Raw genomic sequence first — 27,052 nt, 5'->3', positions numbered from 1 at the left:
ATAAAATTTGAAGGGAGGAAACATCCAACAAAAACAATAGCGACTTAGCGGTTCCCAGTCCATTGCTATGCCGCTATTGCTCCAGTGTAACATTAGACTGGGTAACGAGTTGGGGGAGATATTGTTACGACATAGCATTAGACTGGGTTCGAGCTCGAAAATACTGTTACTTAACTTCACCAGTAAATGACGACGTTCATTGTTTCAGCGAAAAATAAAAGTGCAGGATTAAAAAAAACAAAAAAACATTGTATGGTATCCCGGTGGGATACTGGGTTATTGAAGTCTGGTATCCAAAAATTAAATTCTGGTATCCCCAGGATATTGGGATACTGTTAATCTCGAACACTGCAGTGAATACACCTTGATGTAGGTCTATAGAGGATAATAAACTTGTTACCAGTTATTATCAAATAATAACTGGTAACGAGTTTAGTATTCTATTTATTACCTCAGCTATTTTTTCTCTAAAACTGTATATTTTCTTTATCCAACAACAATGTAGTCTACAATATATATAGAAGCGATGCAAACCACTTTACAACATACTGTTCTCAGTATTACTATAACTGCATGTTATTCATGTTCACAGATAATTAAAAAAAAGAGAAAAAGTTATTTATTGTTCGGAACATCTGTAATGAAATGTATTTAAATAAGATTTTATTACAAATTTAACAATAAAAAGAGAGGTATAAATGCAAACTCTTTAAACTATGTGACGTCATTATGTAGGTTTGCCAAATCGTAATGACAGTATGTTTAGTACCGACAAAGTCATTGGTATGTAAGCATCAAATTGGCCAATAATAGTGTACATTATACCAATGCATAATAATTTCTCACTGAGAAATTATGATTTCTATATTCCCCATAAAAGGCCCTGCTACACGATACGAGTGACTCGGATTGCAACGCCAACAAGCATATTGTAACGTGTGGCATGTCATACGATTAAATCGGCCCGAGTCACTTGTACGAGTCGAAGTTTAGAACTTGTTCTATTTTCATACGATTGAATCAGACATTTGGGTACGTTGACCAATCAGATTGTGGCGCAGATAACGTCGACGTTCTGAGTGTAATGGCGGAAAACTCTGTTCGCTTGTCATCGGTACAGACCCAACAGCTCATAGAGTTGTAGCAGGGGCACAACTCTTTGTGGGGTGTGTCTAATCATTTATATAAATACAGAGACGTTACGACAGCCGCCTTCTTATCAATACACGACATTGTTTACCATGGTTACAGCAAGGATATTTTTCAATGACGTCACGTTTCATACGATTGACAAGTACTGTGTGGCAACACGTCTGATTCAATCGGTCCGATTGACTTGTGCGATTGACTCGTACGAGTGACTCGGTCCTGTTCTATCGTATCATGTAGCAGGCCCTTAAGAGTGGCTGCTGGGGTAATAATGCTTTTTTAAAACATATTTTATTACATATTCATGTACCTTTTTCATGTGTTTTTGATAATAACTGCAAAGCATTAATTATTTAAATGCTGTTCAGCCTTCTATTTTAATTGTGCTATTAAATAACTATTAAGCAGTATTTTGGCTTATGTCAATCATTATGGAAAAGGACAAATTTGCTACAACGACAAATTAAATATAACAACAAAATGGCCAAAGGGACTGCAAACATGGTTGATCTAATGAGATCTGACTGTATTAAACAGCTTGTTGGAGGCTACTTCTATCTGCATTAGTTCATCATGCTGAAGATGAATGTAGATTTTATTAGTTAGAAATATATTTCTAACATATTTATTTCTAACATATTTATGTGATCTAAAATAATCCTTTGATGGTAGATGAAAAACCTTGTTATACTGTCAAAACTTCATTTGTTTTAAATCTTCCTAAACCACATCAAAAATGAGAATCAGAAAGTTGTGCTCTGCATCCCACATACATGTATATTAGTAAAAATAACAGTGATATAAACTAAAATGCAAACCAGAGTGAACACATGAATTTTTTTAAAAACAAATCCATACAAAATGAGGCATCTATGTTTATATGCCTGAAATGCAGCAGATCTGAGTACACGTCAACTGTTGTTTTAAATTAATCACTAGACTCTTCCCATAAACATGGTGGCCACAACACCTGATGTCATAAGGTGTGAGCTTCAGAGCAACAGCAAGCAATTCAAAGTGTGTTTTTCAAAGGCAATAATCAAACAACCGAGAGAAGACATATGCCTCCCTGCTCAAGGTTACATTCAGAATATTCATTCATACATTTACTGACAAATGGACTGGTCACAGTAATAATTAACATTGTTACAAGTGTTTTTACACAAATTAAAATTAATTTCCACTGCGCATTTGGCATTTACAATTTTAAATTTAAAATGAAGTTACAGTAAAGCACCAAAAACAGTGTTTCTGGGAACAAAACCTTATCCAGAAAACAAAAAGGATCACCCTATTTTTGAGGGATATGTTATTTTTTTTAACTATTTTTTTTTTTTAATTTCGATTTATTTTTATTAATATTTTTATTAATATGTAGGTATAAAGTGTACCTACAAAACATTTTATCTGGACCCTTAAGCGTGAATTTAGTATTAAAAACAAGAAAATTAAAAACATTTAATAACTTTTTAAAAATAATAATACAAAAAATAGAATATATAAAACTGACCTATCCTACATGTACCTTTTTTTTTTTTTGAAACATATTGCTGTTCTCATTTCATGCCAGACATGATACTACTGGTTTTCTAGTCAGAATGATTTCAGGAAATATGTGTAATTCCTGGAATTTTCAAAAATAACACATATTTCCTGAGTAAATCAGAAATTACACATATTTTCTTAAATTTTCAGGAATTATACATATTTCCTGTAACATGTGTGTGCATGTATGTATATATGTGTATGTGTATGTGTATGTGTATGTGTATGTGTATGTGTATATATATATATATATATATATATATGCTGTTACTACTTAATATAATAATAAAGAAATTCCAATTCCATGTAAAGGCATTCCATGGGAAAGGTTCATAAGTATTCACTGTGACAGTTCAGTATATATCAGGAAGAATATCATGGAACAACCTAACATGGATAGTGCACATCGTGGTGTTTAAAATAAGTGACAAGAGAGTTTTATATAACACTGAACAACTCACTTTGGTCGACACATTGAAAGGCAACAAGTAATGTGAACAATCACACTGAAATTAGATCACACTTCCATCAGTGACAACTTGGCAAAACCTCATAAATCCCGTAGCTTTCACCCCACTCTGAGGCCAATGGGTTTGGTTTAATGTTTTGTAAAAGCATTCAGTATTCTTGAAATGACCCATGATTCATCAATCTACAAATAAAAGCGAATCAGAAGCTGAATGTAAACAATTGATTACTTAGGACAATTCATCCACAACAGATCATTGTTTATTTTTGTTAATTCACCGTACATTTTGTCTTCAGACCAAATATATGACAAGAGCTGTTTTGGTGTTTATTGAAATTTATTTGACTACTTGTTGCTGTTGTATTTGTTTTGTTTTTCTTACATATTTTCTTCATTTCATTTTAAGAGTAATTATCATTACCCGGTAAATAAGTTATATTTCTTTTCATCTTCTTTGCTATTTTAAGTAGCTTGCAACAAAATTTGGTTCGAAGACTTTTTTTTAAATTGGTTTAATTTTTCTCTTTTGGGTCTCACCAATCAAATCACTATGGATCAGATAATCAAATTCACAAATATGTTTTTCCATGTGCTAAGGTAGCTTCCCCACAAATTTGGTTGGAATTGGTAAAGAAGTTTTGAAGAATAAGTCAAAGAAATAACAGTTTAAATGCATTTCTCTATGTAACTACAGGTATATAGTAAACTTCACCCCCTCCCAGAGGACAAATGGGGCGGGGGCCCAACAATAATGACAGAGATGAGCCATCTATTGACCTTTACATATATGAAGACTATTCAGTTATAACATTTCTGGAAGTAGAAAACTGACTTAATTTCCTTCAGGCCCATGGGGGGTGGGGGTGGGGGGGGTGGAGAGAGAGAGAGAGAGGTCTGAATGACCAAATTCACAAATTGGTGTCTCCATGTGCCAAGGCAGTTTCAAACTAAATTTGACTGGAATTGGTCAAGTCATTTTGGAGAAGTCAACAAAATTGGTTTAAATATATTTTTGTAAACAACTACTAAATGGGGTGTTAACAAATTTATATAAACCATTTGTTAACCTTTACATATATGAAGACTATCTGGTTATAGCATTTCTGGAAGAGAAAGTAATTTTTTTTTCTTTTTTCTTTCTTTTACACCCTGCCCTCAGGCCCCTTGGACATCAGAATGAACAAATCCACACATTTGTTTCTTCATATGCCAAGGAACCTTCTCTATAAATTTGGTTACAATTGGTAAAGTAGTTTTGGAAAAGATGTTGAAAATATGAAAAGTTCAATTAACAAAACTATTTTTCTTTCTCTCAAAATATATAAATTTATTCAATTTGCAAAAATAGTTATTACATTAATAAACTGTTTTTCCCCCTTCAGTAACTGCAAAAGGTAACTTAATTCCTTAGTGGAATTAAATTATTAAACATCACAAGGTACAAGTGTATGTAAAAAAGGGTACCCTTGATGAAAAATAGCAAATTATTTTTGATAGCCAGTGATTATTAGACTATGATGCTTACATATTTCGGCTTAAAGACATATGTGACAACTGGAATCTTGAATTGTTATATAACTGACTAAAACAGAAACTATGTTCCTATTTTTAAAAGTTAAATTTTAAAAAATATAGTCAAACTATCATTTCATCATTAAAATAAAATACACAGATGATCAAAAGAAATACACAATGCTTTTGATAAAATAATCAAAGCTTGCATGTTGCTAACTATTAAAACAAACAGGTGTCCAAACAATGTACATAACATTGAAATTCTAAGTCATTTTAAATGTTTTCTGTGAACGCTGTTGGGCCACATCTGTAATTTTTTCACAGATGGTACAATCATATGTTTATTAGACTCCTTTACTAATTCAAAACATTATTACAATTTCAAGACCAACATCTACAATGCATTTGAAAAATGATTAAGATAATAAACAAATGTAAACAATTACATGAATCATACAAGAATCAATCTGTAAATAATTTGAAAATGTGGAGTTTTTTCTCATACATGCATGCATTAAGTTTATTTTGTTCATTGCTAAGTATATATGGTCCTGTAATTTTGTATTTAACCGCAAAAAATTATGTCAACATATTTTCTTATGACTCACAGTGTTAACTGAATTAATTTCTGAATCAATACGTACAAATGAATGGGACTACAGATTATTACTGTCAGTTTATAGAACTATGGATTTTTAATATAGTGTGCCGACACTCAAAGACGACAGTATATTTATATTTGAATAAACTTTAGCCTTATAAAACAAAAATAAATAAATATATTTTTGTTTGTTAAATGCATTTTATGTCTGTACATGTATACTGTACATGTGCGTATATTCTGCCTTCAGACCAGAGACCTAGGTAAAAAATATTTTGGACAATATCAAATCATTTTTACCCACAAGTGTATCTCTCATGGCTGTCTGCATAATTTATAAAACATTCTGGTCAAATAAAAAATATTGGATATAATGGAAGACATCAGATTATTATATACATTAATATGAAATATGTGAAAGTACTCACTGATTAAAGAAATTATATTTTCACACATTCATAAAATAAATCAAAGAATACCAATTATATAATTATATAATCTGACAAAACTGGATTCAATTAATTCTCAAGGTACCATTTTGGCATTATACCTATTGGTAAATAGTCACCACACTAGTTACTGTAAGTTTTGCTAGCTAAACACAGACTAATGGAATGATGGACAGAATATTGGCAGAGAGAGAGAGAGAGAATTTTAAATACAACCACCACATAAACTTAAATTACATTCACGCAAAACTTGCTGCATAAACTGTATTGTGGGATGCTAAATAAATACAGTCAAGTTTACCCTAAGCTGGGTTTAAGTAAAGAGGTTCAGTGTGTATCAACTTTATGATGGCCTGAGAAAGTCATGTTACTGGACACCATGCAAATACACAAGTTTACAAATTCTCATTCTTTGATTTCACAGTTATTCTCCTGTGCATTTTGAGGAATTCAGGAGTGTTCTGTGCTTCCAGGTTTTCGTCTATTGGCTGCATGGACTTTACTTCATCCTAAAACAGTGAACATATTATTAAGACACTAAAGGTGACAAATACATGTAACTCTTACAGTAAATTTCATTAGAATCATCAATAATATATTATGTATTATGATAGACTAAACAAATATTGTCAATCAATTAAATTTGCAGAATTTTACATAATTAATTAATTAATTAATAATAATAATTAAATAATGAATGAAAACACAAACAACTGCAATATTTACCTGTTGCACTTTAGCTGCTCTTTCTTCCAACTTCATTTCCAAGCTGGTCCGTTTATTAGTTGTCTTCTGCTCGTCCCATTCACGAATGCGCTGACTTTCTTTTCTTTTTTCAAGAACTTTATCCAGTTCTGGTTTTTGTAAAACATTTTTTCCTCTGAAAAGCAAATACAAAATTTCTTTTATATCTTTACAAGTGTTCTATCTAGGATTCTGACAGGGCATGGTGCTAATTTAATTGTAGGGTATTTTTACGTGAAAGTCATATTTTAAGGTAATGATCAAAGGCATATGATAAAACATTTTACATTCATAAAAATTATACATATAGGTATGGAAGCACACATTAAATTTCTTTTTATGTATGCTTCTTTTTTTGGGTGAAAAAGTACATTCATGACTGTAGGTAATATTATTGTACCAAGGAACTAAATTAGACACAATTAATTCATAATTAAAAATTACAAAATGTTCGATCTCCTAAAAAAAAAATCCTCATTTAAAACTATCCACAAATATAACTTAAAATTTAAAATAACTAAATGAAATAATTAAAAGAAATCTACAAATAGAAAATAATATTAGAAATACATAAACAAACAAAAAATAAAATAAATTTAGGACATTTTAAAAACGGCCGTTATTAAACATCAAGGTCTATATAGATTTCATTAACAAGTTTTGGCAGATATACTTTTATTAAAACAAGACAACAGTATTGTTAGTTTGCTTTGTGCCATATTCTGAGGATGCAATTAATTACCATTTACACCAGTTAAAATTTTATGTACATGTATCTTGGTCTGGGTATTTGCAAAGGCTACCTATATAATATCATAAAAATTGTTAATCTAAAATTAATTTCAAAACTTAGCTATCAAAATAAACATTGCATTTGACATTCTGTTGAAGTTTATCTTGATGGTCTACTTTCAACTGGGTGTTTGTTTAATTAGTTAATTGATTTGTGGTTGTGTGCGAACACCAATTACTGGTAGCCTACATATACAGGCATACAGTATAAACAAAATTTTAACGCATTTTCGAGGCAGGACAGATAATAAGACTGCTCTAAAACTGTGTACTGCATATGGTTTTATATACATTGATTATTACATGTATGTTGTATTTATGAATATATATTTGATTTTCCCAAACAAGAAAAATAGAATTTTTTAAATCATGTTAATGTTACTTATTATCCAAACATGGATGTGCATAAAACCTATAGTGATGTTCGAATCAATCGAGTTAAATAAAGCCTGTATCATTGGATCAAGTTGTATAGTTAAAAGTTAAAGTTTGTTTTAGAACACATTGCTTTATTAATCATCAGCTACTGGATGTCAAATATACTTAGTCAAAATAAAAACTTGAGAGGTTTCATCTTGGCTAATTAGCAAATATGCGTTAGACAAGGTTTTTTTTTATTATTGTATGACGTCCAAAGAAAGAAAAGGAATAAATGTTGAGTCAAAAATCTATTCGATGCGCCCACAGCATTCGTGAAAATCACAAACAGTCAAAGTGGTAATTCACAAGCGGGGTCGTCTGATGAAATCACAGGTTCAGTAGCACATATGCCCTCCATGTGTACCCACAACTGCAAGGCAACACCTCCTCATTGACTGCCTGATGCATGTAAAGACTGCATTAGGGATACAGCACCATTGTTCCACTAATGAGGCACCAAGTTCCTGCAAAGTCTGTGCAGGGTTCCTAAGAGTGCGCAGGCGTCTTCCCAGCACATCCCAGAGGTGTTCGATGGGATTCAGGTCGGGCGACCTAGAAGGCCAATAGACACTGATGCCCGCATTCCGCGGGTAATCCCTTGTCAAGATGGCATGTGGGGTCTGGCGTTGTCATGCTGAAAGATCAGGCCTGGACCATGACCTGCCATGAAGGGCACACGTTCCTGGGCCAGCATGCAGCTGGTCGCGGTATGCAGCAGCGTTGAGGTTGCCAAGGATGACAAGAAGTCGAGAATGTCCATTTCCACAGAAAGCACCCCAAACCATTACACTTCCGTCTCTGAATCTGTCAACTTCACTGACACAACACTGAGCATGATGTTCACCACGTCGTCTCCAAACCCTCTGCCTGTCATCGGCAAATCGCAGTGTAATCTTGCTTCATCGCTAAACACGACTCTATTCCATTCCCTCTGAGTCCATCGCAAGTGGCGTTGTGCCCACAGTTGGATGTTGACATCAATGAAATTGAGTCAAAATGGGTCCAACATATGGGCGCCATGCATGGAGGTGAGCGGTTCGCAGCTGATATCGGATCATTTGTGCGAACACCCGATGTCTGTCAAGTTCATTACTGGTTGCTGTAGCTGTCATGAAACGGTTGCGGATGACACAACACAATATGACGGTCATCTGCCTATGATATCACACGTAATCTACCCAGTTGGGGGCGATCAGCGGTGGTGCCCGTTTGTTTTACTCATGTTCGCAGATCAAAAATTGCCCATAAACTGCAACCCAATGCCCTTGCAATGTCAGCTACTGATGTTCTAGCATGCAACATGCATATTTGTATGGCGTGGCATCGAAACAAATATCGTATTAATGTGTTTTTTCGTTGTGTCAGACTACTGTGAGCAAGTAACGATTAAGAAATGTGTGCTATTGTAGTCACGTGACTAGTGGCACGTGCAAAACCATTTTTGCCTCAATGGTGCTGTGCACGTGCTATGAATCGGGTCACGTGGGCTGTGATGGGCTTCAAATGGAGTGTAGACGTTGTCATTACAATATTTATTCAACACTCAATAATTAAATTTTCTTTGCGTCTATACACTTTACGGCTTCTGGTCCAGAGGTGCTGCTTTTTTTCGTTCATATCTCGATGAACCCAAAAAAATTAAGGCACACCTACTACACCCCCACCCGACTCGCACTACTTTAGTGCAACAAGCTAGATTACCCTGGCAATCATATTTAGATATTTTGAAGAAAACACACGTGAAAGCTACAAAAAATGTATACGATAAATTAATGGAAAATGCTATAGCAGAGTAGACATATGGATCTATACGCATTGATTAAAAAACAAAAACAAAAAAAAAACCCTCTTCGCTAATCATGACATGAGACTCGTTGGCCAAACAAATCATGTAGGAAACTTCACGCCTGTAACTTACTTGTAAGCGATGTTCAACAGCTGTTGGCGAAAATTAAACGGTTCCACCTACAGCATAAATGTTAGACACATTCCCTTCTTTCACTTTCATAAAATATAAACTAAACATGAATAGGACAATTCCTTCCAATATAGGCCTAACTAAATGATCCATAAAAATGCACAGCAGCTAGAGGAAATGACATCACTTACAAAAAAAATCACCTGATTCAAATAATAGTGAATGAACGTTCGCATTCTTACACGACATAAGTATCAATGAGGTTTACACGAACAATACTACAGGCACATTTAAAGCTAAACAAAATAAATTCAGTTATGTATTGTTAAAGTATGCATATAAATTTAATTATAAGATATGATCGCAATTATGTTTTGGTTCATGCAAGTATGAACCAAAAAAACGATGTGCACACTTTTGTATGACCCTTTACGCGGGATCATACTGTGTGCAAATCGGTTTTTCGGTTCATACTTGCATGAACCAAAAAATAATTACGGTCAATTCTTAATTGACTTTATTCAAATTTTAGATTGTGAAGTTTAGATATGACTCAGTATATCTGGTATTTAGACATATGCATGTAGTCTTCAAGAGCAATCATACATTTTTCAATTAGTAGCAAGGGATCTTTTCTAGCTAATCTTTTCTATAAACTTTCCCATAAACAGGACAGCACATATCACATTCTTTGATATACCAGTTGTGATAAACTGGTTGTGATGGGGAAAAGCTCAATCAGAGAATAGGTCCAATAAGGTAATTTGATCCTATGACACAAGCACCTCACGTGACTGCTCTACCGACTGAGCTAGATCCTGCCACAAGTCGTATAGAGTACAAGTGTAAAGATCAGGTCAAACACCGAGTTACTTACCTTCTAGTTCCTGCCACAAGTCGTATAGAGTACAAGTGTAAAGATCAGGTCAAACACCGAGTTACTTACCTTCTAGATCCTGCCACAAGTCGTATAGAGTACAAGTGTAAAGATCAGGTCAAACACCGAGTTACTTACCTTCTAGATCCTGCCACAAGTCGTATAGAGTACAAGTGTAAAGATCAGGTCAAACACCGAGTTACTTACCTTCTAGTTCCTGCCACAAGTCGTATAGAGTACAAGTGTAAAGATCAGGTCAAACACCGAGTTACTTACCTTCTAGTTCCTGCCACAAGTCGTATAGAGTACAAGTGTAAAGATCAGGTCAAACACCGAGTTACTTACCTTCTAGTTCCTGCCACAAGTCGTATAGAGTACAAGTGTAAAGATCAGGTCAAACACCGAGTTACTTACCTTCTAGATCCTGCCACAAGTCGTATAGAGTACAAGTGTAAAGATCAGGTCAAACACCGAGTTACTTACCTTCTAGTTCCTGCCACAAGTCGTATAGAGTACAAGTGTAAAGATCAGGTCAAACACCGAGTTACTTACCTTCTAGTTCCTGCCACAAGTCGTATAGAGTACAAGTGTAAAGATCAGGTCAAACACCGAGTTACTTACCTTCTAGTTCCTGCCACAAGTCGTATAGAGTACAAGTGTAAAGATCAGGTCAAACACCGAGTTACTTACCTTCTAGTTCCTGCCACAAGTCGTATAGAGTACAAGTGTAAAGATCAGGTCAAACACCGAGTTACTTACCTTCTAGTTCCTGCCACAAGTCGTATAGAGTACAAGTGTAAAGATCAGGTCAAACACCGAGTTACTTACCTTCTAGTTCCTGCCACAAGTCGTATAGAGTACAAGTGTAAAGATCAGGTCAAACACCGAGTTACTTACCTTCTAGTTCCTGCCACAAGTCGTATAGAGTACAAGTGTAAAGATCAGGTCAAACACCGAGTTACTTACCTTCTAGTTCCTGCCACAAGTCGTATAGAGTACAAGTGTAAAGATCAGGTCAAACACCGAGTTACTTACCTTCTAGTTCCTGCCACAAGTCGTATAGAGTACAAGTGTAAAGATCAGGTCAAACACCGAGTTACTTACCTTCTAGTTCCTGCCACAAGTCGTATAGAGTACAAGTGTAAAGATCAGGTCAAACACCGAGTTACTTACCTTCTAGTTCCTGCCACAAGTCGTATAGAGTACAAGTGTAAAGATCAGGTCAAACACCGAGTTACTTACCTTCTAGTTCCTGCCACAAGTCGTATAGAGTACAAGTGTAAAGATCAGGTCAAACACCGAGTTACTTACCTTCTAGTTCCTGCCACAAGTCGTATAGAGTACAAGTGTAAAGATCAGGTCAAACACCGAGTTACTTACCTTCTAGATCCTGCCACAAGTCGTATAGAGCACAAGTGTAAAGATCAGGTCAAACACCGAGTTACTTACCTTCTAGATCCTGCCACAAGTCGTATAGAGTACAAGTGTAAAGATCAGGTCAAACACCGAGTTACTTACCTTCTAGATCCTGCCACAAGTCGTATAGAGTACAAGTGTAAAGATCAGGTCAAACACCGAGTTACTTACCTTCTAGATCCTGCCACAAGTCGTATAGAGTACAAGTGTAAAGATCAGGTCAAACACCGAGTTACTTACCTTCTAGATCCTGCCACAAGTCGTACAGAGTACAAGTGTAAAGATCAGGTCAAACACCGAGTTACTTACCTTCTAGATCCTGCCACAAGTCGTACAGAGTACAAGTGTAAAGATCAGGTCAAACACCGAGTTACTTACCTTCTAGTTCCTGCCACAAGTCGTATAGAGTACAAGTGTAAAGATCAGGTCAAACACCGAGTTACTTACCTTCTAGTTCCTGCCACAAGTCGTATAGAGTACAAGTGTAAAGATCAGGTCAAACACCGAGTTACTTACCTTCTAGATCCTGCCACAAGTCGTATAGAGTACAAGTGTAAAGATCAGGTCAAACACCGAGTTACTTACCTTCTAGTTCCTGCCACAAGTCGTATAGAGTACAAGTGTAAAGATCAGGTCAAACACCGAGTTACTTACCTTCTAGTTCCTGCCACAAGTCGTATAGAGTACAAGTGTAAAGATCAGGTCAAACACCGAGTTACTTACCTTCTAGTTCCTGCCACAAGTCGTATAGAGTACAAGTGTAAAGATCAGGTCAAACACCGAGTTACTTACCTTCTAGTTCCTGCCACAAGTCGTATAGAGTACAAGTGTAAAGATCAGGTCAAACACCGAGTTACTTACCTTCTAGATCCTGCCACAAGTCGTATAGAGTACAAGTGTAAAGATCAGGTCAAACACCGAGTTACTTACCTTCTAGATCCTGCCACAAGTCGTATAGAGTACAAGTGTAAAGATCAGGTCAAACACCGAGTTACTTACCTTCTAGATCCTGCCACAAGTCGTACAGAGTACAAGTGTAAAGATCAGGTCAAACACCGAGTTACTTACCTTCTAGTTCCTGCCACAAGTCGTACAGAGTACAAGTGTAAAGATCAGGTCAAACACCGAGTTACTTACCTTCTAGTTCCTGCCACAAGTCGTATAGAGTACAAGTGTAAAGATCAGGTCAAACACCGAGTTACTTACCTTCTAGATCCTGCCACAAGTCGTACAGAGTACAAGTGTAAAGATCAGGTCAAACACCGAGTTACTTACCTTCTAGTTCCTGCCACAAGTCGTATAGAGTACAAGTGTAAAGATCAGGTCAAACACCGAGTTACTTACCTTCTAGATCCTGCCACAAGTCGTATAGAGTACAAGTGTAAAGATCAGGTCAAACACCGAGTTACTTACCTTCTAGTTCAGTGCTTCTAGCTGCACTAATTATTATGAAACATTATGAGAAATATAGGAGCAATTAAATTATTTTTTCCATCAAAGTTAATTAAAAATTTCAATACACCTCTCCTCCACCCCTCCCCACACCTACTGTCCAACCTGTTTGGCATAAAATAGCAGATTTAATACTTCAAAGCCCTCACAAAACCCCATGGTGCACTAATGATGTACACTGAAATACTATCAAAAATATATAAACAATTAAATTATTTTGTCCAGCAAAGTTATTTTAAAATGTCAATACACTGCATGATAAAGCTACACACACAATTTCAGCTCAGTAACTTGATAGATTGAGACTATAAAAAGTATGGAAAACCAAAAGTGGCACAGATGGACAAACGGTGACACAACCTGCTTTCTTATGTTTATGTCTTCTGCAAAAGTCTTTTTTTAAAATATATGAATCATACACAAATATATAGTATACAATAGGAACATTACGATGACAGCAGATTTTTACAAGTGATATATGACCCTTGATTTGTACTCATACTTTGGTCGAGATATTCCAAGTGGGTGTTACAGTCTCAGCTTTTTTTTGTACATTTCTGAATAAATTGTAAGTATTCAATTCAATGTTAGCACTGCATCGGAGAATGTTTTCTGTATATCAAAATGAGAATTATTACTTTCCCCATAACTTGTTTCTTAAAGTTAATAACAAGTTGCTAACGAACATAATTATCATGATGTCACCCGTTCTTATCATAAGTGGTCAAATCAGCCGAGGACTTCCAACATCAATCCAGCTGGAATACTTCTGCCATCAATGATTTGATTCGTACTTCAGCCAAGATATTCTGAGTGGGTTTCTTTCTAACAATTGTTTTTGTTATTTTCTCTCCTGTTTTTTTTAAAAGTTTCAAATAAAATCAGGTTTACAAATAGTTTATTTTATATGTGGAAAAATTTTCATAAGATTTGAGGGGGAAAATCTTGAGCTAGTGATAATATCTGTGGGCTACTGGACTTTTATATTTACTAGCCTGGCTGACTAGTACATCTTTTTTATAGATCCACAGGCCTGGAACATGGTTGTTTCAAATGTTGTTCCTAACTGTTCATATGTTATGTTGTGACACAGTTGGGTCAAAAGGTTTTTAAAGAAGAAAAAAAAAGGGACTAAAATAGTACAACCTTAATTTGCTAAGTTTTTCTTTAATTTCCAGTCCAAATTTCAATAAAGATGTTGATAAAAACAAAAACTGAAACCAAAACAAAAACTACTCTCTTGTCATAAAAATGTCATGTATAAAGATGAATTCTGGTGTTCACATTTAAATACTCATTCATATGAGCTAAGCATTGTATTGACTAAACCTCCAAGATACAACTTTCTCCATCCCTAGACAGATGCATTCAGTGATGTTACAGGACTAGCTCAGAGTCTGCAGAAAATTTGCCAAATTATCTATTAAACTTCCAAAATAATTCTATTGTGTATTTACCTCACATATATCATTTTGAGACATCTGCATTAACATTTTCATGGGGTGGTTCATAAATATATTTTGTTTCAATACCTTAAAAACAAGTATGTTTATATGTCTACTAGAACTCTGTTTTTTTAGAATTATAACTTGCAACAAAATGCACTTATTATCCAAAGCTGTTTCAACACTTATGTGATAAAGTTTACAATGTACATTTGATTTTAACATAGATGAAATATGATTTGCATTTTATTTTATAAACATCACCATTTTTCAGCAAAATAGGTTCTGAGTGACATGGAAAGTCTTTTAAGTCATGTTTTGCACTTAATAACACTAATTTAATAATCAGTATTTTCTCCAGCAACCTCACTGATGTGTGTTTGTTGTAAAACATAAATATACAAAACAAACACAGATATAGAAAGTAATGTATTACATTTCCAATTGCAGACTAATTTTCAACATAATTTCACGAAACTTTTGTTATAATAAAAAAAGCAATACTGTAAATCATGAAATTAATGCGAGCAAGTAATTAATGCGAAAAATGCGGCGAACACATCGACGCAATAATAACTTGACGCATTTTGTTTAGTCTCATTCCCAATACAAAAAATGTGCAGGATTTTACTATAATAATTCTAAATAAAATAAAACTTTTATAATATAAAGATGAAACAAAATACAAAAACAATTTTTGTTAAATGTCGTTTTGTGAATACTTCAAGAATCTTTCTTTCGTTTCGATGTTGCCATTCCATTTTCACTTTCCTGCAATATCATAGCGGTTATATAATACAGTGATGTTCCAAATGTTTTGTTTTTAAAAAGTACATTTTGCGATGTGAGTATTTTTCAAATTTTCTTACACTTCTGGATTACTGTATACATTTAAACTGTTTTGAACATTTGTAAAATTATCATCAACAGTAGAAAATTATATAACCGCAACCAACAATCCGTGCATATTTCTTCAAACCATTTGGCTTGACTCTATACATGGCATTATAAGTGGCAACGGGCAACTCTATTAACGTGCCCCTATTCACAAGGGTTCAGGCACGCCCGCCCCGGATCTAGCCTCTGACTTCGCCAGTGACCACCTCCGGGGCGATAAGTTAGACTGGTCGCAAGTTGTCACTGTTGCAATATATCGCATTTGTTAACGTCTATTCCTGTGCTGCGCATCAAGTGTATAAAATCAGTCTAAAACATTTGTTAGAATAATACGTCTGCGTTCGCGTGAAATATTGTGCCCTGCAATAGCGACCCGTTTACCTTTTATTCCTACTGGTGGATTAATTAGAAGCAATCACCACACAAAAGTGCGAGGCATACCCGTAACAATAAGGTGTAGTTATACTAATTACACTACTTTAAGTAATTAGGGCTTCCTGGTCGACCCACCATGCGATTAGCTTCAGATTATGTAGTAGCTGTCAAAACAACTACTGACTTCTTTTAACATGAAAGATGAAGCCCAAACAATATAATAAGAACACAACTGTGGTTTTTATGTGATGTGGACTTTTGCCCGACGCATTAATAAAAATACGCATTTTTGTTCACTCATGTACGGACGCAATAATATCATGACGCATTAATTTCATGATTTACAGTATCTAAATATACTACAACTATGTCACCAAAGGTCTGTTTCCAAAGGAAACACCTTTGTATGAGGGAATAATCTCCTCAACCGGAATAGCATCCGCACACACCTGTCAGACTTGTTCACGAACAAAGCCGAAGACTGCCTGATAATCTGACAAAGAGGGAACCTCATCGATTATCGACATCTGCCCCGAACTGAAGTCTGAGTGGGAGGGGAAATTCCTCTTCTAAAGGTCATGCTATGCGCCAACCTAAGAAAAAGCATCCCTACACCAAAATCTGCAAACTGCTCGACGACCGGCTTCACCAGACAAGCAGGCAGTGGAGGGACTGGAGGACATCAACCACAACTCGGCTGATTCCCATAACCATGCCAATTATTGTTCACAGTGAAATGCCTAAATGTATAATCAAACTGTTGTTTATTTCAAGTATGGGGCCCAACTTTGCTTGAACGCCATTAAATTAGACAACGTAATTTTGTCTGTTTGTAACATTTGTATAGTTAGCATTAAAATTAGTTAAAATAACTGTCTGCTCCAACCGAATCATAATCATAGTAAACAGACAACTGACGTAAAATCAGTCTTTTCCTGCAAAATATGTAACATGGTATTGAAAGTGAAGTTTTGCCAAAATCCATAAAAAATTAACAGATATAAATTATACTACAGTAAGAGTTTAAAAATCACTCCCCCCACCCCTTTGCAATGGAACTTTTTGACTCAGTTAATCAGTGTTCGATGTGTATATTGTCGTTAAACTGTACAGTCAAATGAATGGCCAAAATAAAAGTGCAGTCACAACCAAATGAACCATGATTAAGCTAAATAAAATAGCAAATTGAATAAAATGTAAAAAGACTTCTCTATACAAGTATGTCCCTTCCTTTTTATAACTAAACCATTTTCAACCATGAAGCCCAGTATAACATAAACATATTTGGTTGGGTTTGCGAGTGTGTGTGTGTGCGTGTGTGCGTGTGTGTGTGTTGGGGGAGTAGCCTATACGGTTGTGAGGTTTAGGGGATAAGGAAGTATTGTCTGAAATTCTATTAAAAAAAAACAAATTTCATTTGAGCTAAAAAAAAGAAAACTAACCTCTCAAAAGTACTAATAATAACTTGACACATTTTTCTTTTCTTTTTTTTTTGGTTTGGGTATAAAATCTGATTTAACATTTACACTTTTTAATTTTCATTCGAGTAAAAAAATTAAAACTAACCTCACAAAGGTGCTAATAATAACTTGACCCATTTTTCTTACTTCCTTTTTTGGGTTCCCTCAAAACAGTTTAATCTTCATTTGGATGTAATTGATTTTTCTTTGAGTAATTTGACTGAATTATACAAAGAAATATAATTATTGACAGACTAGCTGGTTTTGCAGTGTGGGACATAGCCCACAGGTAAAATGCTTACCTGACGTGCAGTCAGTCTAAGATCAATCCCTCTCATTGATTCCAATGGAGTGTTTCTCATTCGAGCCAGTGCATCACGATTGGTATATCAAAGGCAGTGGTATGTGCTATCCTGTCTGTGGGATGATGCATATAAAATATACTTTGCTACTAATGGAAAAATGTAGGGGGTTTGCACTCTAGACTATACTTGTCAAAATTACAAAATGTTTGATGTTTGAAATCCAATAGCTGATGATTAATAAATCAATGTGCTCTTGTGGTGTTGTTAAACAAAACAAACTTTAAACACATACACATACACCACAGACACACACACACAGACAGACAGACAGACAGACAGACAGACAGACAGACAGACAGACAGACAGACAGACACACACACACACACACACACACACACACACACACACACAGGCTCACGTACAGTTTGTAATTATAAAGAAGTTCTTTGTGTAAAGCCTGCCGCTCCCTTGACTCCATGCACGGATTTGATAGTTTTCTGGGTTGAATGAGCAGTTCGTCTCCAGGGCCAGGACTGGTTGGACTTTTGACAGCTTGCTCCCCAGTGTTGCCAATGCCTTGAAGGGCCAGCGGAGGAGGAGGAGGAGGAAACAAGTCACTTGATTTATCATCATCATTCAGGTAGTCAGGCTCAGGGATTTCTGGATACATGTCATCTAAAACAAAACTTTACAATTACAATAATTCTACCAATAAAACTGACATAAGCAGCGTATCAACACACTCAGACAGTAAATGAATAAAAAGTGTGGGACCTCACATTTAATCTACCTGAAAGAATCTTATTTTTCAAAATACCTGTATATATTCACTAAGAAAATATCAATTTATAACTGGATAGTTATAACAAATTAATAACACTGTGAGAACTACGAGAACATCAAAATATAAGACTGCAACATGGTGTCACACATTTGAAGTTAATCATAATTTTATAACATGCTGCTTTATTTCCTGTGCTAAAATACAAATGAATGGTTTTACTGAATAAACAAAATGTTATTTTTAAGGCATTCTCAATAACAAAAGTTACAATATTATTACCAAATATCATTCATAAATATGTTATTACTAAAGCATACATATACTGGTATAGCATCTACATGTTTTAATTCATTTAGCAATATTTCTATGTTAGTTCTGCAACAATAAATGATAACGACATTTTAGTCAGCAGGAAAAATATGTTTGTTAATAAGGTCTGTGCTCCATCATTAGAAAAAGCCTGTGCATGTTAGGAGAAGCGCACGTATAGCATTTATTCTAGGTAGTACTAAACCAAATAACATCATTCTGGGTCAAAGTTGAAGGTGCACCTAACTTTTTATAGAGCAGTTAATACCAAAGTTACACCTAGCATCTGGAAAATGGGAGTCATCATGACTCACAGGGTTTTATTTTTGGAGTCATGCATTCAGAAATGAGAGTCATCTATGATATATTTCTTAAATCACATAATTAACTGAATAACTGTCTTGTTTATATTACATGCATACATTATATCCACTATTCTATCTGTATAATACATGTACATTTATATCCATTGTTTTTTCTTCTTGTAAATCATTTAGTGCTTTTTTCTGTGGTGTTTTTTATGTAGTCTGAAGGGACATAAAATTGTGGTTCTTTCTACGTCCGAATATTGTTACTCTATATTGCTGGTATTCAAACCTTGTGCCACCCTGTTTCGATCGTTTCTCAGCCAAAATAGTGCAACAAATGGACATACAAACCAAAAATGTATAACCTACCGTACTCACTAAATCCGGACTGAAGTGCTTACATCATTATTAACAAACAAAATCTTCCAACATAAAACATTTGCCCGTCATTTTAATTTTGCTAAATAGAGGGATGCAACTCGGCCTGCATATTCAGAAAAGTATTGACTTACTGTGCACCCTGCACTATCTTTTTATGTACCCTTTGGCTTTTAGTCACCCAATGCTGCATGCTAACCTGATTTGTAACATAGTTGCACCTGCTCAATAATTATGACTAACTCCTATTATGAGATTTGCTCAACCATCTACATGTATTAAAAACAATAAAGAACAATAATAAAAACAAAACAAAAAACTAGATCGATACTCTGAACTAAAAACTTTCGGCTGGTTAACTATTATCTGATATCCGTAAACAGAGCGTGCATTCGACATTGGCGTGATGATCTAAATGTAGACAGAGGGACTGGCACACTACATCAGCCACACTTTTTTTTAACACTTATGTTACGTTAAACATATTGATACAGTTGGGAACCAGTTAAACAGCTAGGCTATATTTGTTCTGAAACGTCATAGTTGTTAGGTTTTTAGGTGTTTAAACAATATTTTTTTTAATGTTAAAGCGATTGACAGCAGAAAAAAAACCCCACAAAAAACTTGTCTGATATTCGTATAAAGACCATGTATTTGATATTGTCGCGATGATCTCACTTTAAACAAAGGGACTGGCACACTATATCAGCCACACTGGTTTTAACACTTCAATTACGTTAAATGTATTGATAAGTTGGGGAACCAGTTAAACCGCTCGGCTATTTTCGTTTTGAACTTCGCTGATGTTGTATGCTTTTAAAAAATTTTTTTATCTGTTTGCTGACACCACTTTGTTTGGTACTGTGCAATAAATTGAATTGAAATTGAATTGAATTAGTTGTTAGGTTTATTTGTATTAAAAAATGAATACAAAATCGATTGACATCGGAAATATTTTGCATCAACCATGACGTAAACAGATTTTATTTAGGAGTATTTTAGGTAAATGTTGCGTCAAATACACAGGATTCCTGCATCATGTGAAACCCTGCATTGGTGATAAATGTGACAGTGTTTATGATAAAATGTTGGTTCATCTGGCCAGTAAATTCCTGTAATTTAATTTAAACTAGAGTCAATGTACCAACTACCATAATAATTGTGCTTGATTCATGTGTGGGGTCCTACTAAAAATAGCATGATATTTTTTGTGCGGAACTAGGGTAGTAATAGACACTACCCGTTATCTCTGAAATGAGCAGCTTAGCTCCCAATTTGTTCTAATTTACTTTAAGAGTGAGAGGTGGTAAAGTACTGTCGGAAATAGAATAAAAATTATTTTTGTCAATTAATTCTTTCATATTAAACTGACAAGTAGATATAGATATTTACAAAAATTTTACTTGTCAGTTTAACATGTAAGAAATAATCGACAGAAATCATTTTTATTCTATTTATGACAGTACTTTAGTATTTATATCCATGGTGTATATGTTGATTTATACCCTGCATGTCTTTTAACCATATGTTACTATTGTCGTCTATGGGATTTGATTTGATGGTATACACCCTCTAGCTTGTGACTGACAAGCATATATATGTACAGGGTTTGAGACTGTCATATGTGGGAGTTAATTTGACTCCCACAATTAAAAACTGGGAGTCAACAAGAATAAGTTAGGAATTGAAAAAACCCACATAATAACCAAGGTGCACATTGACTCACACAAACACATGATATACGATAACAATCTCAAAGCATGTATAACTACATGTAATTCTACCCTGGTAAGACAAAGGACACAAAATGTATGTGGTGAAATAACACTTTTGCGAAAATAACTTTTTCCAATATTAAAGACATTCATTCACAGATTGTTGGACTTAATTAATGACCCAACAAAGTATTATCTACAAATATACACATTTGATTTGTCCCTTTATTTAACCATTTACAATGTCCTTATTATTGATATTTTGTAAAAATAACTGAATTATGGTGAAGGTCTATAAAAAAGGTTATTTTGGTGTATGTAATCCTATTTTAAATGCACAAAATTGCAAGGTTCAATAAAACTAAAAGAATGTGTTTTCCTACCAGTAATGCCAAGACCACTCCCAGATCCTTGTCTAAATTACGTAACATTTCTGTTAACACCACCACCCCCCCCATCTACCACTACCACAACCACAATCACCACCACCTACTGCTACCACCCCACCTACCCCTACCACAATCACCCCACCTACCGCTACCACCCCACCTACCCCTACCATGACCACCACCACCCCACCTACCCCTACCACAATCACTCCACCTACACCTACCACAACCACAACCACCCCACCTACCGCTACCATCACACCTACCCCTACCACAATCACCCCACCTACCGCTACCACCACACCTATCCCTACCGCAACCAACACCACCACCACCCCACCTAGCTCTACCATAATCACCACCACCACTGCACCTATCCCTACCGCAACCACCACCCCACCTACCCATACAGCAACCACCCCACCTACACCTACCACTAAACGACCACCACCATCGCCACCCCATGCACCTATCCCCTACCACTACCACCACCACCCTGACTACCACTGCCACCCCACCTATCCCTACCGCGACCACCACCACCCCACCTACCCCTAAATATTCAATTCCATAGCGCCATATCAAAAATGTTCTTTCTGGCAGACCAACCTTTTGTCAGTGAAGCATGCTACTGTACATTGGTTTTTACACTATACATCAAACAAAATGCCCATCTTGGGAATCAGTCAAAATAATTTGCAAACATAAGCAAAAAATGGCTGGTTAAACGTCTGCAAGATTGGCGATGCTGGAAAACATGTTACCTGTTTTCCAAACTGGCCACAGAACAGGTCACTGTACAGTTATTGTTACAGATAACCACAATGGAGAGAATTTGCAATGTCTGTGTATGTATACATACATTTGCAAAAACAGGCTTTGTAAATTCTGTTCATTAATATGATTTAGTAACAAAGTAAAGTAAAGTTTGTTTTATTTAACGACGCAACTAGAGCACATTGATTTTTTATTTTATCATCGGCTATTGGACGTCAAACATATGGTCATTCTGACACTGTTTTTAGAGGAAACCCGCTGTCGCCACATAGGCTACTCTTTTTACGACAGGCAGCAAGGGATCTTTTATTTGCGCTTCCCACAGGCAGGATAGCACAAACCATGGCCTTTGTTGAACCAGTTATGGATCACTGGTTGGTGCAATTGGTTTACACCTACCCATTGAGCCTTGCGGAACACTCACTCAGGGTTTGGAGTCGGTATCTGGATTAAAAATCCCATGCCTCGACTGGGATCCGAACCCAGTACCTACCAGCCTGTAGACCGATGGCTTGCCACGACGCCACCGAGGCCGGTAATTTAGTAACAATACTAATCATGTAACTAGTATTGCAGATCAGCACGGTTTGTGTCCTAAAGATATATTTTCTAGGCTGGTGGACTAGTAGAAATTCTGGCAGGCTAGTACATTTTAGTTGGTTCTGATCAACAGGCTAGTGAAATATTTTCCATTTCTGCACCCTTGCAAACCACACCCAAGCAGGTGTTAGCAGATATGATGCATATATCTGTGGAAAGTTTGCTCATCAAACCTTTAAAAAATCCTCATATGAATAAAAGTTTAGCTATTCAATTTTTTTTAAAAAATCAGCTTGTTTAAAAATTACCCAAATTCATCGTGCCCGACTTTTGTCACAAGTGAAACCTGGTGTATGAATCAGAGCCTCATTACAGCCAAACAGTTTGTACTCCTGGTAAAAACACAAATGTAATTTTAAAATAATAACTTCTTGGCTATTACTAAGCTTAAGAATTTACTTCATATGCCAAATAATTAGCCTTCAAACATGTATCTATAAAACGAAAAACCAAGCAAATTGCGACAGTATAGACAAGGGAGCTAACTGTATACCGCTACCTTTTAATTATTTTGGTGGCCATCTTGGTGACCTGGGAGAGTTAGCCCACAATTTTGAAAAGGTCACCCCCATTACTTTTATTTAGAAGTCTTTGAAGATATGAAAAACACCTTCAAAACTTTGTCCCCATAAACTGGTCAAAGAACTGTATTAATCTGCCTCTATTCTACTATCATCAAACACAGTTTACCAAACATTCTGTTATTTATTGAATATATAAGAATACAAGATGTTAGTGCTTGATACATTTATCTACGTATTATGGGTTAGGTCTCTACATTGTTGACTACTGATACCTATTGACTGTATACTGGACATTATATTTGAAAAACGCTTCACAAACAGCATAGAACTGTCATCAGGTGACTGGTCTGTGTAATAGTCAGGAAGTGGGGTTTCTGGACTTAGTTGCTCTTGTTCTGCACCACAAAAAAATAAATAATGATTTTGTTTTTTAAACATATAAATCAAACTAAGCATCATTTGATCAATCTGTATTTGGTATTGAAAAAAAATATTTTAATGTATACTCAACAACGAAAGTTTAGCAAATATCTTTTATGACGTCTAAATTTGCCATGGTTGAATAAACTTAAAAGAAAACCAGGTCCTCCTGTTGTGTTAAGACAAAGGTTGGTGAGTTTATGTTGTTTGTAAATGGTAAACATTTCAGATGTGAATACTAATTAATAGAAATAGGTTCATTTATAAAGGTTATGTCATTTCTTTTAACATTAGCTAAACTTTCGTTGTTGAGTATACATGTGTTCTATCAAATTCCTTTATTCATGTGTTGGATCAGATAATGTGGGGTTTGTATCCTCATGAATATGCATCTTAGCGCATGTTCATAACATGTAAATTTGTTGGTATATGCAATGCATATTTGTAATGAAAATAATGTGCATATAAAGTTCACAATTTGAGGTTGGATACGAAATTTATACTCATGCATTATTTTCCCAGTTTAGTATGCTCTCATCCACTTAGGTTCGGGCACATCTGTCTGGGACATGATCAACTTAGAACTGATGTTTGAAATTCTGAATAGGGCACACAGAATCTGTATAAACCAAATTCACTTGGGGTCGACCGACATATATATATGCCGGTAATTTACAGAGAGTGCTGGTAATTTACAGAGAGTGCCGGTATAGACAGATTTCATCCCGAGGTATATGGTTCTTGCGATATCATAACTGGAAAATACCAACATCAATAAAATGCTATATTCACTATTTGATTTATTTACATATAGTCTTAGACAAGAAACCTGCTACATTTTTCCATTAATAGCAAGGGATCTTTTATAAGCACCATCCCAAAGAATAGTATAGCACATACCATGTTCCTTCCCGCAAATATTACACTTCAGCACCCATATTTCTTTTCTTAAATTAATCCTTAAATTTCTAAAGTCCTAATAATTTAGACCTAAAAACCCTACAACCTAACACTAATGATTAACTAATATGCCAGTAGTTTAGGCAAACACACATTGACATATAGTAGAAATCTGAGTTAAAATGGAGGAAGACGAATTAACATTTGGTGCGTGTCACATGACATCACATTCCAGATCAACAAGGCCAAATCATTTAATTTTTTATGATTTTTATCCCCCTGTTGTTATATAAAAAATATCAATTATTATATTTGATTTTTAAAAGGTTTGCTGTATTTTTGTGCCCCTACTGTAGTGATTAGTAGATATATACTCTTCAAAAGAAGAAACACAAAACCACATTGTCGTAACATTTGGAGAATTGATTTCATTATTGAATGGTGAGTCCGATAATTACCAAATGTTGCAGGATTGTTCACAATTCACTCTAGTCCATTGTGAGTAAGTGATAGGACACACCACCAAGGTCAAGGTCATCTGGAGTCAATACCGGGTGTGGCCTCCGCGTGTGTTGACAACTGCCTGGCACCGCCTGCCCATTGAAGCAACCAGAGTACGGATGACGTCCCGGGGGATGGTGGCCCACTCGGCCTGCAAGGCTGCTGCCAGCTCGGGCAGGGTCTGGGGCTGTGGTTGTCGCTGTCGGAGGCGTCGGTCCAACTCGTCCCATAGATGCTCAATTGGGTTCAAATCCGGAGATATCGATGGCCAAGGAAGGACATTAATGTTGTTGTTCTGTAGGAAAGCCGTTGTGAGACGTGCTGTGTGAGGCCTGGCGTTGTCATGTTGGAACACTGCGTTGGCGTTGGCCATAACTGGAACGATGTGTGGCCGGAGGATCTGGTCAATGTAGCCCTGTGCATTCAGGTTGCCCTGCACGTGGACCAGGTCAGTTCTGCCAGTGTGTGAGATGGCTGCCCACACCATGACACTACCCCCGCCGAATCTGTCCACTTCCTGCACGCAGTTTGCCGCATAACGTTCACCACGACGCCTATACACGCAACATCTTCCATCATGACGTCGGAGCAGAAATCGGGACTCGTCACTGAACCACACCTGTCTCCATCGCAGTTGAGGCCATTGTCGATGAATCTGGCACCACTGCAGTCGGAGTCGACGGTGTTGTGGTGTTAAGATGACACCTCGAACTGGACGTCTGGCACGAATTCCTACCTCACGTAGGCGGTTCCGTACGGTCTGGTCGGATATCCTGCGCAAACCTGGTATTTCTGCGGCTGTGGAGGTGGCAGTAGTCAATCGTTCCCGAAAGTGGCATACCCGGATGTAGCGGTCCTGCCCGGGGGTAGTGACCCGTGGTCGACCGGATCTAGGGAGGTCACGTGTTGATCCATGTTGCTGGTAACGGTCCCACAGTCTGGAGATGGTGCTTGGGGACACATGGAATGCCCTGGCAACGGCCGTTCTGGATTCGCCTGCGTCTAGTCGGCCGATGGCATTGTTTCTCTGCGGTTCACGTGGCATGTCCTGGATTGTCAACTGTCGGCCAGATACAGAGGCCAGGCAAGCGAACACCCTGCACTTTTATACTGTCGGTGTTCATGTTGCACGTGCAGACAACGCACGTGCAGTGGTGACATGGTTTGCACGTGGCTGCATTTTTGTGAATATTCACATTTTGGAACTTTATTGTACAGTAGCTGCGTTTTATCGAATGTAACCATGGGAATGTGTTTGGGACATGCAATGACCTTATATTCACAAAGCATGAACCGGTAGGAAACATAAAATCGGAGTTATAACCCATTTGTACCCTTTTGCGTTTCTTTTTTTGAAGAGTATACATATAGTCCATTCAGAACAAGTGTAAATAACTTTGAGTGTATAAATTGTTTTAATTTAGAACAGTTCATAAGAAAATTTATATTTTATGAACATATTGCCTATCTGAAATGATATCGAGTGTTGTTGATCTTGGGGGGGGGGGGGGGGGGGGGGGGGGGGGGGGGGGGGGGGGGGGGGGGGGGGGGGGGGGAAGACTACTGAACTGACTGCTCTGACACACTGAATTTTTCCTTTTAACAAATATTAATCAA

General features: G+C 36.3%; 1 protein-coding gene across 4 annotated transcripts in view; it reads right to left on the bottom strand.

Moving 5' to 3' along the window:
• Positions 1–877: 877 nt before the first annotated feature.
• Positions 878–27,052, bottom strand: part of LOC121368223 (actin-associated protein FAM107A-like) — a 107,114-nt gene continuing 80,939 nt past the window's right edge. For 2 of the 4 annotated variants that reach the window (XM_041492859.1, XM_041492861.1), the window contains 4 exons: positions 23,887–24,009; positions 18,253–18,505; positions 6,455–6,608; positions 878–6,237 (listed from right to left, as the gene is read on the bottom strand). In XM_041492859.1, the coding sequence (XP_041348793.1) occupies positions 6,124–6,237; positions 6,455–6,608; positions 18,253–18,505; positions 23,887–24,009 (644 nt within the window). In that variant the 3' untranslated portion in view covers positions 878–6,123. The remainder of the gene's footprint in view (positions 6,238–6,454; positions 6,609–18,252; positions 18,506–23,886; positions 24,010–27,052) is intronic. The other 2 variants (XM_041492860.1, XM_041492862.1) reach the window with 1 other exon arrangement.

Source organism: Gigantopelta aegis, chromosome 3 (genome assembly GCF_016097555.1).
Source record: "Gigantopelta aegis isolate Gae_Host chromosome 3, Gae_host_genome, whole genome shotgun sequence".
Taxonomy (NCBI): domain Eukaryota; kingdom Metazoa; phylum Mollusca; class Gastropoda; order Neomphalida; family Peltospiridae; genus Gigantopelta; species Gigantopelta aegis.
The sequence above is the reverse complement of the archived record's forward strand: the minus strand, read 5'-3'. Positions and strand labels throughout refer to the sequence as shown.